At 46.6% G+C, this 15,257-nt stretch overlaps 1 protein-coding gene across 1 annotated transcript; it reads left to right on the top strand.

The window, feature by feature from the left end:
* Window positions 1-62: 62 nt before the first annotated feature.
* Window positions 63-13,977, top strand: LOC131384011 (HEAT repeat-containing protein 6-like). The gene is made up of 6 exons (XM_058442382.1): window positions 63-142; window positions 9,021-9,155; window positions 10,299-10,421; window positions 11,592-11,716; window positions 12,578-12,674; window positions 13,588-13,977. Exons 2-6 carry the CDS (start codon window positions 9,027-9,029, stop codon window positions 13,747-13,749), a joined length of 636 nt encoding a protein of 211 aa, XP_058298365.1. The 5' UTR covers window positions 63-142; window positions 9,021-9,026; the 3' UTR covers window positions 13,750-13,977.
* Window positions 13,978-15,257: the final 1,280 nt, after the last annotated feature.

Genomic DNA, 15,257 nt, shown 5'->3' with positions numbered 1-15,257 from the left:
TCGCACTGCGGAGGCCCCGCCCCCTCACCTCCTGCCTGGGCTTGGGTTCCGGTGGATCACGCACGCGTGGGGACGCGTCGGGGCGCGCTGGGCCTGGCTGAGGGCGAGCCGCGGCCGCTCATGCGCATGGGGCAGAACTGGCGTGAGTCTGTTTTCTGCATATCCTCCTCTTAACAATACTCAATGGCTGGGCACGGTGGCCTGTAATCCCAGCATTTTGGGAGGCCAAGGCGGGCGCATCACCTAAGATCAGAAGTTCGAGACCAGCCTGGCCAACATGGTGAAACCCCGTCTCTACTAAAAATACAAGAAAAATTAGCCGGGCTTGGTGGTGTACGCCTGTAATCCCAGCTACTCGGGAAGCTGAGGCAAGATAATCGCTTGAACCCAGGAGGCGGAGATTGCAGTGAGCCGAGATCATGCCACTGCACTCCATCCAGCCTGGGCCATAGAGCGAGACTCTGTCTCAAAAACAAAAACAACAACACCTCAATGGGCCCTCCATGTGCCAATCACTGTGCTGAATGCTTCTGCGCATTACCTTATCATTTTATAATTTTTGAAGACAAGGTCTCACTCTGTTGCCTAGGCTGGAGTGCAGAGGCTCGATCACAGCTCACTGCAGCCTCAAACTCACAGGCTCAAGCGATCCTCCTACCTTAGCCTCCCAAGTAGCTGGGACCACAAGCGCATGCCACCGCACCCTGCTAACTTTTAAATTTTTTGTAGAGATGGGATGGGGGCTGGGGGGTCTTACTGTGTTGCCTGGTCTCGAACTCCTGGCCTCAAGTGATGCTCCCACCTCGGCCTCCCAAAGTACTGGGATTACAGATGTGAGCCACTGTGCCCGGCCACATTATCTTATTTGATGCCCATTACAATCCTATGTAGAGAATAGTATATCTTTATTTTACAGATTTGAAAATCGAGGCTCAGAAATAATTATTTGCCAAGGGCTAGATCTGAGACTGGAAACGCCTGTTTCTCCAAGGTCCATACTGTCTGGGTTCCTGGGACAGAATCTTCCCTTAAATTTATTCATTCATTCAACAGTATTTAGGACGCACCTCTCATGTGAACTAAATAGGCCTCCTCCTTTCCCTTAGAGAAGTTATAATGGGGAGATATTTAAATATAATTAGAAGGCCGGGTGCGGTGGCTCTTACCTGTAATCCCAGCACTTTGGGAGGCTGAGGCGGATGGATCACCTGAGGTCGGGAGTTCCAGACCAGCCTGGCCAACATGGTGAAACCACGTCTCTACTAAAAATACAAAAATTAGCTGGATATGGTGGTGGGCACCTGTAATCTCAGCTACTAGGGAGGCCGAGGTGGGAGAATTGCTTGAGCCCAACAGGTGGAGGTTGCAGTGAGCCGAGATTGCACCTCTGCACTCCAGCCTGGATGGACGACAGAGCGAGACTCCATCTAAAAAAAATAATAAAATAGGCTGGGCATGGTGACTCATGCCTGTAACCCCAGCAGTTTGGGAGGCTGAGGCAGGTGGATCACCTGAGATCATGAGTTTAAGACTAGCCTGCCCAACATGGTGAAACCCTGTCTCTATGAAAAATGTAAAAAATTAGCCAGATGTGGTGGCGCGGCCCTGTAATCCCAGCTACTCAGAAGACTGAGGTGGGAGAATTGCTTGAGCCCAGGAGGTGAAGGCTGCAGTGAGTCGAGATCACGCCACTGCACTCCAGCCTGGGCGACACAGTGAGACTCTGTCTCAAAAAATAAAATAAATAAATATAATTAGAAACTCGGGAGTACAATGAACAAATATATTTATATATATATATTTTTTGAGACGGAGTTTCACTCTTTTTGCCCAGGCTGGAGTGTGATGGCGCGATCTCGGCTCACCGCGACCTCCACTTTCCGGGTTCAAGTGATTCTCCTGCCTCAGCCTCCCGAGTAGCTGGGATTACAGGTGTGCACCACCACACCTGGCTAATTTTTGTATTTTTAGTAGAGACGGGGTTTCTCCATGTTGGTCAGGCTGGTCTTGAACTTCCGACCTCAGGTGATCCACCTGCCTTGGCCTCCCAAAGTGCTGGGATTACAGGCATGAACCACCGTGCCCGACCATGAATGCATATATAGAAGTCACACAACCTAGATTTAAGGGACAAGGACTGTGCTATTGAGAAGGCTCCTGGAAGAGATGAGACCTGAAGTTTGAGTAACTAGTCTAAGGGGATGAAAACACTCTATATGGGAAGGGCTTGAGGATGAGGGTGTGACCTGTCCAAAGAACTCTATATTCAGAGTGGAAAGGCAGACACAAGGCAAGATTTGACAGGAGAGACAGGAGGTGGCCAGACCAAGCTGCGTATTGTTAAGCAAGGAACTGATCATTATCTGATTATTGTCCATAAGAGCAATGGTCTGCTGTTAAAGACAGGCAGGAAAATGGAACGATCTAATGAGTGCTTACAGAAGTTAATTCTAATTATAGGGTCAAGAACGCATTGGAAATCATTGAGGAAAGGATAGTCTTTTCAATAAAAGGAATAAATACGCCTACCTCACACCACATTCAAAAATTAATTTGAGATGGATTGTAGTCCTAGATGTGAGAGGTAAAAACAATAGAATTTCCAGAAGGAAACAAGAGAATGCCTTCATGATTTTGGGATAAACAAAGTAGTCTAAACAGGTACTTTAAAGTGGGTGTGTTGGCTCATGCCTGTAATCCCAACACTTTGGGAGGCTGAGGCAAGTGGATTGCTTGAGTTCAGGAGTTTGAAACCAGACTAGGCAACATGGGGAAACTCAGTCTCTACAAAAATACAAAAATTAGCCGGGCGTGGTGGTGTGTGCCTGTGGTCCCAGCTCCTTCAGAGGCTAAGGTGGGAGGATGGCTTGAGCCTGGGAGTTCAAGCCTGCAGTGAGCTATGACCGCACCACTACACTCCAGCCTGGGTGACAGAGCAAGATCCTGTCTCAAAACAAAACAAGTTCTTTAAAAAGTAGTAACCACAGGCCGGGTGCGGTGGCTCACGCCTGTAATCCCAGCATGTTGGGAGACCAAGGCAGGCAGATCACGAGGTCAGGAGATCGAGACCATCCTGGCTGACACGGCGAAACCCCGTCTCTACTAAAAATACAAAAAATTAGCCGGGCGTGGCGGCGGGCGCCTGTGGTCCCAGCTACTCAAGAGGCTGAGGCAGGAGAACGGCGTGAACCCAGGAGGTGGAGGTTGCAGTGAGCTGAGATCGCGCCACTGCACTCCAGCCTGGGTGACAGAGAGAGACTCCGTCTCAAAAAAAAAAAAGTAGTAACCACAAAATGAGCGATTGGCCTTCATCAACATTGAGAAGAATGGGCTATTTTCAAGAGACCATTAAGAGAGGAAGAAAAGGCAAGCTTTAGGGATACATATATTTATTTTATATATATATATATATATTTTTGAGACAGAGTCTTGCTTTGTTGCCAGGCTGGAGTGCAGTGGCGCGATCTCGGCTCACTGCAACCTCTGCCTCCAGGGTTCAAGCGATTCCCCTGCCTCAGCCTCCCAAGTAGCTGGGACTACAGGTGTGCGCTGCCACACCAGGCTAATTTTTTGTATTTTAGTAGGATGAGGTTTCACCGTGTTGGCCAGGATGTTCTTAATCTCCTGATCTCATGATCCGCCCGCCTCGGCCTCCCAAAGTGCTGGGATTACAGGCGTGAGCCACTGCTCCCGGCCTGCAATATATATATATTTTTGACAAAGGAATTACACCTAGAACTTCTGTGCATCAATAAGAAAAATATAGCCAGCTTTTTTTTTTTTTTAACTAGGCAAAATACTTGAACACAAGCACTTCACAAAAGAGGATATCAGAATGGTTAATGAGCACCTGAAAAGATGGTCATCATTAATACTCATTAAGAAAATGCAAATTAAGTCTGGGCGTGGTGGCTCACGCCTGTAATCCCAGCATTTTGGGAGGCCAAGGCGGGAGGATCACCTGAGGTCAGGAGTTTGAGACCAGCCTGGCCAACACGGTGAAACCCTGTCTCTACTACAAATAACAAAAATGAGCCGGGCCTGGTGGCAGGCGCCTATAGTCCTAGCTACTGGGGAGGCTGAGGCAGGAGAATTGCTTTAACCTGGGAGGCAGAGGTTTCAGTGAGCCGGGATCATGCCACTGCACTCCAGCCTGGGTGACAGAGTGAGACTCCATCTCAAAAAAACAAACAAAAAAAAAGAAAATGCAAATTAAGGGCAAATGAGGTATTATTAGGCATCCACCAAATTGGCTAAAATTAAAGCAACTGACAATCCCAAGTGTGGATGACCATAGAGCGCAATTGGAACTCTCTTAAGCTGTGGATGGAGTCTCGCTCTGTTACCCAGGCTGGAGTGCAGTGGCGCGATCTCGGCTCACTGCAAGATGAAAGTCTAAATTGTTTCAACCGCTTTGGAAAACTTGGGCACTGTCTACTAAAGGTTTTGTTTTTTTTAAAATGGAGTTTTGCTCTTGTCGCCCAGGCTGGAGTGCAGTGGATCTCAGCTCACTGCAACCTCAGCCTCCACCTCTTAGGTTCCAGTGATTCTCCTGTCTCAGCCACCCGAGTAGCTGCGATTACAGGCACCCACCACCATGCCCAGCTAATTTTGGTATTTTTAGTAGAGACGGGGTTTCACCTTGTTGGCCAGGCTGGTCTCGAATTCCTGACCTCAGGCCACCACACACGGCCTATTTACTAAAATTAAACATATATATACCTTATGACTTGGCCAAATGCACTGTATATGCATTTCTAGGTGCATATACAGTACAATTAGTGCATATTTTCACCAAAAGACATAAATAAGAATGTTCATAGCTACTGCATTCATAATAAAGTGCTGAGATTATAGGCGTGATCCACTGCACCTGGCTTGGTAATGTACTTTCATACTTTCTTTAGTAAGTCTGCCAATCACAGCACTTTGGGAGGCCAAGGAGGGCGGATCACGAGGTCAGGAGATCGAAACCATCCTGGCTAATATGGTGAAACCCCGTCTCTACTAAAAATACAAAAAAATTAGCCGGGCACGGTGGCATGCGCCTGTGGTCCCAGCTACTTGGGAGGCTGAGGCAGGAGAATTGCTTGAACCCAGGAGGCGGAGGTTGTGGTGAGCCGAGATTGCACCACTGCACTCTAGCCTGGGCTACAGAGCAAGACTCCATCTCAAAAAAAAAAAAAAAAGTCTGCCTTTCTTTACTTACCACTGTATAGTCATGTCTCACCCGCCATGGTTATTAGTGAATGAGATACATAAAGAGGTGCCTGAGTGAATCCTTGGGGTTCTAGACATAGTTCTCCTCGATCTCACTCTGAGCAGCAACCCAACTTTCCCTTGCTCGTAACAATCTATGATCCCCGCTGGAATAGAAACTCCTTCTCTCTCTATTGGTTCAGTGAATGAAGATCCCAAAATGACCACGAAGTAGACTCAGTTTCCAATGGACCAGAACCACAACTCTGTTCCCTGGGATAAAATAGGGAATTCCATGGGCTGGGTGAGGTGGCTCACGCCTGTAATCCCAGCACGTTGGGAGGCCGAGGCGGGTGGATCACCTGAGGTCGGGAGTTTGAGACCAGCCTGGCCAACATGGAGAAACCTCATCTCTACTAAAAATACAAAATTATCCGGGCGTGTGGCGCCTGCCTATAATCCCAGCTACTTGGGAGGCCAAGGCAGGAGAATCACTTGAACCCGGGAGGCGGACGTTGTGGTGAGCTGAGATCACACCATTGCACTCTAGCCTGGGCAACAAGAGCGAAACTCCATCTCAAAAAAAAAAAAAAAATAGCGAATTCCTTGTGTGTTAGGATCTCAAACTCCAGTGAGCCCTGAGTTGGGTAGATGAAACAAAAGTTCCTGCAGTGAGTTATTAGATGTTATATGCAAGGAAACACTACCACCTCCACTCTTGGTTTGCAGGCGTGTACTGCATATTATTGAACAACAGCCCAGTCTTACAGGGTGTGGTCTCTTAGCTGGAGTCACAACTGAGCCTTCCATAGGCTTGCTTCAGTAGCCTTCTGTAGGCCACTCTACCATCCATCTGGGTAACAGGGCACATGGTGAATCCCAAAGGCATGAGCCCATTGTCAAAATTCCTTCACCTTAGTGTAAAGTTCTCAGTCAAAAGAGATGTGAATGGCTGGGCGCGGTGGCTCACGCCTGTAATCCCAGCACTTTGGGAGGCCAAGGCAGGTGGATCACTTGAGGTCAGGAGTTCGATACCAGCCTGGACAACATGTTGAAACCCCATCTCTACTAAAAATGCAAAACTTAGCTGGGCATGGAGGAGGGCGCCTGTAATCCCAGCTGCTCAGGAGGCTGAGGCAGGAGAATCGCTTGAACCCGGGAGGTGGAGGTTGCAGTGAGCCGAGACTACACCACTGCACTCCAGCTTGGGCGACAGAGTGAGACTCTGTCTCAAAAAAAAAAAAAAAAAGAAAGAAGAAAGAAAAAGAAAAAAGACTGAGAGGATCAATTTCTATGTTTATTCAAAGAAACCGTAAACATCAGTCCCATGGGGACAATTGGGCTGGTTTCACCACAAGAACTAAATCCTGGGCCCCCTTTCCTGGTGGCCAGGATGGGTTGGAGCTGAGAGCCGCTGCTCACTTGTCCAGCTTTTGTTTCGTTGCTCTATCATCTGCATGGTATTGGGAACTACCAGAAGGGTGTTGTTGGAGAGCAGGCTGGGTTTCTGCCAGGGACGTGAGCTGCGTGTGACTCAGGAATGCACCTGCATGTCTCGGCTCACCTGGAGACAGCATCAGCTGACATTCCTGATGGAGAGCAGGGAGGATGCTCAGGGCCTTCTATCATCACTTTGGGATTCCTCCAGGTGACTGGCCCGATGCCCAGCTCAGAGAGAAGAGACTTTCTGCTTTCAACCTGAGAGCAGAACCCTCATCTGCAGGTGCGTGGAGTCTTCTTATGTGCAAGCTTAGGAGCTGAGCAATTCTCCCACAGACCAGCGCCTAAATAAACTTGTAGGATAAACAGCTGGTGTGGAGGAGGGACCTAAGGACTGGAGTGAAAGGGTACATGAGTGGAGGAGGGGCTGGACATGCAGAACAGTCATATCAGACAGGTGTATTGGGGTTCAAACCCTGGCTCGGTTCTCCAGGGGTATATGACTTTACATCAGTCACCTAACCTCGCTGAGCATCAGTTTCTTTAAAAAGAAGGGCTACGGTCAGGCGCAGTGGTTCACGCCTGTAATCCCAGCACTTTGGGAGGCTGATGCGGGTGGATCACCTGATGTCAGGAGTTCAAGACCAACATGGTGAAACCCCGTCTCTACTAAAAATACAAAAATTAGCCGGGTGTAGTGGCTAATGCCTGTAATCCCAGCTACTCAGGAGGCTGAGGCAGGAGAATAGCTTGAGCCCAGGGGGCGGAGGTTGCAGTGAGCTGAGATCACACCATTGCACACTCTAGCCTGGGTGACAGAGCGAGATCTCAAACAAAAACAAAAACAAAAACAGAAGGGCTTGAATATCTCACTTCCTAAGAATGCTATTAAGATAGAATGGGGAGCCAGGCACGGTAGCTCATGCCTGTAATCCCAGCACTTTGGGAAGCTGAGTTACTATCAGAAAAAATGGTCACGATCCAGTTTTCCCAGCAGCATTTGTTTGCAAAGGCAATTCTTTCCCCCTCAAATTGAAACACTTGTCAAAAACATAAGGGCTTACTTCTGGACTCTTGATTCTATTCTATTGATCTAATGTCTATCCGTATGCCAGTACTACACTGTCTTGATTACTGTAGCTTTGTAGTAAGCTTTGAAACTGGGAAGTGAGACCTCTAACTTGGTACGTCTATTTTCCAGATTGTTTTAGCTATTCCAGGTTTCTTAATTTTCGTAGGAATTTTAGGACCAGCTTGTCAGTTTTCGCAAAACTACAGTCAGAATTTTAACAGGAATTGTGTTGACCCTGTAGGTCATTTTTGAGAGAATTGGTATCTTAACAATATTAAGTCCTGGGCATGGTGGCACATGCCTGTAGTGCCAGGTACTTTGGAGGCTGAAATAGAAGGATGATTTGAGCTCAGATACTCAAGTCCATCCTGGGCAACATAGCAAGACCTTCATCTCTAAAGTCCATCCTGGGCAACATAGCAAGACGTTCATCTGGGGCAGGGAGGACCCAGACTGGGTTTCCAGGAGCTGAAGTAGGAGAAAGGCAGAACTGGTGCGTGAAATACACAGCAAAACCCAGGACTAGGTCCATGGGACAGAACCAAAACATACCAAAACCACAGAGATTCACAAATGAACATGAAATCACAGGATATGTATAAAGCATGGAAAAGAAACTGTTGACATGGCTACTTCAGAGGCTGTGCAGTGAGGTAGTTCTTCAAAGTGCTGATAACAGAAACTACTGCCCAATTTAAGAGTGTCCACGGTGTACCAGGCCCTGCGCTAGAAATCTTACACAGAGTATTATATTTTATTATCACACAGACTCTGCAAAGTAGTTGAAAAAGCCTTAGCCAAGTGTCAACTGATCTGGATTCTAGTTCACCCCCGCTGCTGATTAGCAAGTTGTATTGTCTATGCCTCAGTTTCCTTGTGTGAAAAAGTAGGGATAATGCTACAGACCCCATTTATTTGTGCCAAGGAATAAAATGAGTTGATACGTGTAAAATACGTAGAGCAATGCCTGGCATGGGATGAGCTCTCTGAAGAACATTAGCTGCTGCTGCTGTTGCTGTTACTGTCGTCACCATCTTCAGCCTCCTCTTGATTATTATCACTGTTACTGTGTAACTTTATCAGACTGCAGTCTCCTAATCAATAGGAGTTGAATGGGAGGCTTAAACACTGCAGTTGTTTTCTGAAGCCCTTTCATCACTATGGAAGAAGAACCAATGAAAACATTTATAGAAAGCTGCTACTTTAAGGAAAAATGTTTCCCTACTAAGGCCATTTCTGGTAGGCTTAGCTCCGAGTTGGTTCCCCTGTTATGTCTTGGGCTGCAGCTTTTCCTTTGCCTCCATTCCAGGTGGTGATGTTCTGGACTCTGATGCTGAATGGTCCTTTACCCAGAGCCCTGCGGAATTCGGAGCACCCAACTCTCCAGGCGAGCACCTGTGATGTCCTGTCTTCCATCTTGCCAGAGGCCTTCAGCAATCTGCCGGTAACATAAGGGTGTTTTCTCACCCTTAAATCATGGCTGGAGCACCAGAGCTAGAATTTGATGCTTTTGCATTTTGAACCAGTATTCAGTATCATCTCTGATGAAAAGGTGCCAGTTCACTTGAGTTGGGGATGAGGGCACTGGGGAACAGCAAATAGGAAAACTTGAAGCCTTAATATATCAGGAAAGCTGTCTCCCCCTGTGCGTTAGAATGTAGGTGGTAGAGGCAAGGGTAGCAGAAGCTTGGAAGGCAGAGAGATTTCAGGAAGAATTCATATCCAAAGTTTAAAAGGCCTGAGCTAAAGCCCAGCTCTTCGACTTGCTAGCTCTTTGACTCTTAACCTCTCTAAAACTTGGTATTATCATCAATAAGATGGTAGTCATGTGAAAAATAACAAGTATGTGAAAATACTTAGATTTGTTGTCCAACACATATGGTATTTGTCTTAGTCTGTTTGAGCTGTTATAATAAAATACCATAAATTGGGTGTCTTCTAAACAACAGAAATGTATTTCTCATAGTTCTGGAGGCTGGAATTAAGATCAAGTCACTGACAGACACAGATTTGGTGCCTTGGGAGGGTTCACTCTCTGGCTCACAGATGGCACCATGTGAGCTGTGTCCTCAAGTGGTAGAAGGGGCAGGCAGCTTTCTGGGGCCTCAATCATAAGGGCACTAATCTCTTTCATGAGGGCTCTGTTCCCATGACCTAATCTCCTCCCCAAAGCCCCACCTCCTGATACCATCACCCTGGGAGTGAAGATTTCAACATAGGAATTTTGGGGGAGCATAAACATTCAGAATACTGCTATTCAGAATAGCACTATTCAGACTGCTTTTTTTCTTTAGTCCTCAGTGACATTTGCATCCATTCTTATTTACATAAATGAGCTCCTATAAAGAAGACAACTTTAATAAAGGTTAAATGTGATGAGATGCCGTGTGTGTCTTGCACAAAGTGGGTGCTCAGATAATCATGGAATCTGAATTGAACCTGCTCTTTACCAGGGTAGCCTCAAGGTCACAATGGTGTTCAACTCCTGAATATGGTCTCAGACACAGATATTTCACATCTTTTATGGAAGCCTTTGGCTCGTAGTTATTTCATTCTCATTTTTCCCTTGTCAATCTTCTCATTGCAGAATGACAGGCAGATCCTGTGCATTGCAGTGCTGCTCGGGCTGAATGACAGCAAGAATCGCTTAGTGAAAGCTGCAACTTCACGGGCCCTAGGAGTCTATGTGCTTTTTCCCTGTCTCCGACAGGTCAGAGTGAGCCTATTTAGCTCTTCTGTGCCCCTTTTGTAGTCCACGACACCCCTATTTTGTGGATATAGAGCTCCTGCATTGGATGGTAAAGGAAACTAAATTGCTTTGTAATCTGATTTCTTTAATTGCTACTAAAATATGGTCATGGGCCAGGCATGGTGGCTCATGCCTGTAATCCTAGCACTTTGGGAGGCTGAGGCGGGTGGATTGCTTGAGCTCAGGAGTTTGAGACCAGCTGGGGCAACTTGGCAAAACCCTGTCTCTACAAAAAATTTTAAAAATTAGCCAGGCATGGTGGTAGGCACCTGTAGTCCCAGCGGGAGGCTGAGATGGGAGGCTCACTTGAGCCTGGGAGGTGAAGGTTGTAATGAGCAGAGATCACACCACTGCACTCCAGCCTGGGTGGCAGAGCCAGACACACACACACACACACACACACACACACACACTCTCTCTCTCTCTCTCCATATATATATAGTGTTATACATATAGTTATATATATAAAACTACAGGTATTATCATATATATACCATATATATAAATGAACTAAGGCATTACCATATATATATATATATGGTATTTATTTGTTTTTAATTTTTAATTACTTAGCACACTACCTGGGACCTTAGTCACCCAATAAATGCTTAAATTAATGAATGATCTAATAAAAATGAAATGGGACATTACCAGGTGGTAGTCATCATTTAGAAAGCTGACGTAGTTTTTACTAAGAAGGAACAATGTCCTCTTTCCCTCTTACTTGTGACATTTATCTCACTGAGTGGTGTGTAGTACATAGGATGTGTTTTGGAAATGCATTTCTTTTTCAGACCATTATTTCCCAAGATGGAAATCAACCAAGCACAGAGTTCACAGATAACTGTCCCAGGCCAGGTTATATATTCGATGTTCATAAGAGCAAAATCCATAGGCTTCTCGGGTGTCCATGGCACATACCAAAATCATGGGAGCTTCCCCTGGGATTTTTTTGAGTGTCCAAATTGTAGAATATAAGAAGAACATTAAATTGATTGAGTAGATGAATTTTTATTTCCAAGTAGAAATGTGCATGAAGGCTTCTAGCTTTATCTGAAAATAAGTCTGAGAATTTCACAGGTAGCAGCATGACCTGCTAAAGTAACTGCAGTGTTTTGTTTTGTCTTATAGGATGTCATATTTGTTGCGGACGCAGCAAATACAATATCGATGTCACTTGAAGACAAGTCTCTCAATGTTCGAGCCAAAGCAGCCTGGTCCCTGGGCAACCTGACAGACACTCTGATTGTCAACATGTAGGTGACTGAGCTTGCTTTCCCCAGCCGACTTCTGAGATTGAGGGCCCAAGAGAATGTCCTTGATCCCTACCATGAAAGAATCAGCAGTAGTTCCCGCATATTATGCAGTCAGTCTTCCTGCTTTGTTTTGTTTGATATATTTAGAAAACAAAATTAATAAGCTGTTCTTAATGTATATTAGGAATATATTAAGACATATATGTATTAAAAATACTGTATGCCGATATAAGTAATATGTCAACATTATAGAAAACATAAAAGCAAAACCTTAGTAACAGTTACTGTACTTTTAAAATGCATTTTAAAAAATTTCTTAAAGTAGTATATTCACAGGCTAACAAAAATCCAGGTAGTACAAAGCAGCATTCAGTGTGAAGCCTTTCTTCTACCCTGACACCTTAGTTCCCCTCCCCAGAGGTAGCTGGTTATTCATGTGCAAGTGTCCTGCTTTTTGTCACTTCACCGTATAAGCGACGTGTAAAATGTATAAGCATTCTATTATTGACTTGTTAGAAATCCTCATTTATGATTACAAAATTATCACTGTGTGATGATGATTTAACCATTTTTATGTTACTGAACATTTGTTTTAGGCTTTAGGCTTGTAGGCTTTTATATTCGGTGAATATTTTTGTGCATGAAATCTGCATTTTGAGATTTTATTTTTTTGGAGACATTCCTAGGTGGGGAACTATTGGGTCAAAAGATATGTACTGTAAGTTTCTTGATATAATCTAAGCAGATTTGTTAAACTGTTTTCCTAAACTTTTATGCTTATGCTAAGTGAATATATTTCTGTATGTATATATTTAAGTGTATTTACCTTTTAACATGTGTTGCCTGCTTTGGGTGGAACAGGGAAACACCAGACCCAAGTTTCCAGGAAGAGTTCTCTGGTCTCCTCCTCTTGAAAATGTTACGATCAGCTATAGAAGCATCCAAGGATGAAGACAAGGTAGACTCACAACAAAACCCAGTATCTCCCAAACAGATACTTCATGTATTGTAGCTGCAGTGTGGTAGTTTAGTGTGGCTTGATGTTCCTCAGATGGAGTTTCACTCTTGTTGCCCAGGCTGGAGTGCAATGATGCAATCTCGGCTCTCTGCAACTTCCGCCTCCTGGGTTCAAGCAATTCTCCTGCCTCAGCCTCCCGAGTAGCTGGGATTACAGGCATGTGCCACCATACCTGGGTAATTTTGTATTTTTGGTAGAGATGGGGTTTCTCCATGTTGGTCAGGCTGGTCTCGAACTCCCGATCTCAGGTGATCCACCCGCCTCAGCCTTCTAAAGTGCTGGGATTACAGGTGTGAGTCACCGCGCCCAGCCGGGAATGCATGCTTTTAGGAGAAACGAAGACAACTCAGGCCCCTCATTCTCCTGGTGTTTGCACAAGTGCCTTCTCCGCAGACCATGCTTCAGTCTCTTTCTTAGTTCTCCTTCTTACTGAAAGAGAGAAGCAGAGCCCCAGCATGTACCCAGCTGCTTAGGGCCCGAGCCAAGTGCGCAAGTTTCCTGGGGGGCCTAGTGAGTGGAAGGCACTGCAGATCTTCCCCAAAAGAGGCATCAGTTTTTGATGGATCCTTGAGCCCAGGAAGGCAATAGACAAGACATCACGGTTCACCGGAAGAGACAACAAAAATGCAGTGAGGAAGGGCAATAGTCAAAGGTTTTATGCTCCACGAGAAGGGGTTCTCAGGGCTGTAAGCAGCAGGCAGAAGACTTTATTGCATGTGTGGTTAGGTAATGGCGACCTACAGTTTTCACTGGGAACTGGGATCAAGAGTAACTCGACCTACTTATGCACGTCTCTCTCTGTCTCTGTATTTTGTGTCTCTCTCCCCATCTCTCGCCCTCCTTATCCTCTCAGCCTTCTCTGTCTCTCTCCCAATCTCTCTTCCTCTCTCTCATTCCCTTCTCCTCATCTCTCTTTCTCTCTCCTTTTCCAGTTCTCTCTCCTGCCTCATCTCGCTGCATGCCACTGTTCAGGCTCCTGGGGCTCCACGTGGATGGGTGGACGTGGGACTCCTAGGCTAATTTTCACGGCACAAGCACAGGACTGCAGGACCTTGGTCCCCCACCTCACAGCACCCTCAAAATGAGAGGTGTGGGGTGTGCTCGTGCTCTCCTGGGTGGGCACCCCACGCTCCAGGAAGCAGAAACTGCAGTACAAAGCTGGCGTAAGTGACATGCCCACGTGGCTGCCAGCTTCCATCTTGGGATCTGCTGAGGCCAAAGCAGAGGGCACTTGCCCAAGACCGACCCCACACCAGGGTGGGGGGAGGGGTGGGTTTGGGGGTGGGAATGGGGATGGGAGCAGCCACTGCAAAGCAGTCCCTGGCTGGCTTCCTGCCCTGCACCCTGTCATGCAAGGCCTCTCCTCCCGCCCCACCCCTGCCCCTCATCACCTCCACCCCTAGGCTGTCCAGATCCAGGCTCCAGAAGTCTCCCAGGATCTAAGAACTAAGGGCAACCACTGGGCTCCGCAGCCCCTAGTCCATGAGTCAGCCACCCCTCTGCATGCTGACAAACCTTGGCTGTCACTTATCCTCCACCCCAAACCAGCCCCAGTCCCATCCTACTGCAGGCCTGTTGGCTGCTGGAGAGGCCGGGCTCCTTTCCTCACCCCAAGGCTGCCTGCTATGCTTTCTGGATCCTGGAGAAAACTGACCCACTATTCTCATACTGGTGCAACTTCTTCCAAGACCTCAAAACTGGACAACGTGAACTTGTCTTGTTTCTTGTCTCTTCTTGCTAGGGCTATCATTGGGACAGTCCGAGATGGGGAGTTGGGGGAGACAATGGATGAATGGGTGGATGAATGGACAGTAGTCCAGGGAGATGTCCCTGTGTGTCCTGAACTGGGCCCTTCCTCCAATGAGAAGCCTTCTTGAATGAGTTTATACAGTCATCCCTTCGTATCCATGGAGGATTAGTTCTAGGGTCCCCAGGGATGCCAAAACCCATGGATGCTCAAGTCTCTGACATAACATAGCCTAGTATTTACATATAAGCTATGCACATCATCCCATATACATTAGACCATCTCTAGATTATTCATGGTGTGTAATACAATGCAGATGCTGTATAAATGGTTGTGATACTGTATTGTTTAGGGAATGATGACAAGAACAAAGTCTGCACATGTTCGGTAGAGACACAACCATCCAATTTATTTTCTGAATATTTTCCATCTGCTCTTGGCTGAATCCACAGATGCAGAGCTCCCAGATATGAGGGCCAAGTGTGCTTTGAGAGTAGGGTGGGTGAGGTTGCTAATGAGTACGGGGGAGCAGGTGTTGATCAGGAGGGCCCTGCACTGGGGCATCTGGACGCCCTATCTCAGGACTTGAGACTCCGTTTGGATGGCACAGGCAGACTAAGCCCAGGTCAAAGCCCTCCCCTTGGATGTTCATTTTATCCCAAGCTCTTTCTGGACCCTGGAATTTGGCATCCCTTAGGCCATGGGTGGAAGGACAGCTGAGCCACGTATTAGATAACATGTCTAGAAGGGTGAGCCCCTACTGTGTGCCCGGCGCT

Source organism: Hylobates moloch, unplaced genomic scaffold, assembly GCF_009828535.3.
Source record: "Hylobates moloch isolate HMO894 unplaced genomic scaffold, HMol_V3 SCAFFOLD_1, whole genome shotgun sequence".
Lineage (NCBI taxonomy): Eukaryota > Metazoa > Chordata > Mammalia > Primates > Hylobatidae > Hylobates > Hylobates moloch.
This window is presented reverse-complemented; position numbering and strand designations above follow the sequence as displayed.

Coding starts and splice junctions, on each gene's coding strand:
- LOC131384011 (XM_058442382.1), top strand. CDS start 9,027: ATGTTCTGGACTCTGATGCTGAATGGTCCTTTACCCAGAGCCCTGCGG. Junction 9,156..10,298: donor AGGCCTTCAGCAATCTGCCG/GTAACATAAGGG, acceptor TTCTCATTGCAG/AATGACAGGCAGATCCTGTG. Junction 12,675..13,587: donor CATCCAAGGATGAAGACAAG/GTAGACTCACAA, acceptor TTATCCTCTCAG/CCTTCTCTGTCTCTCTCCCA.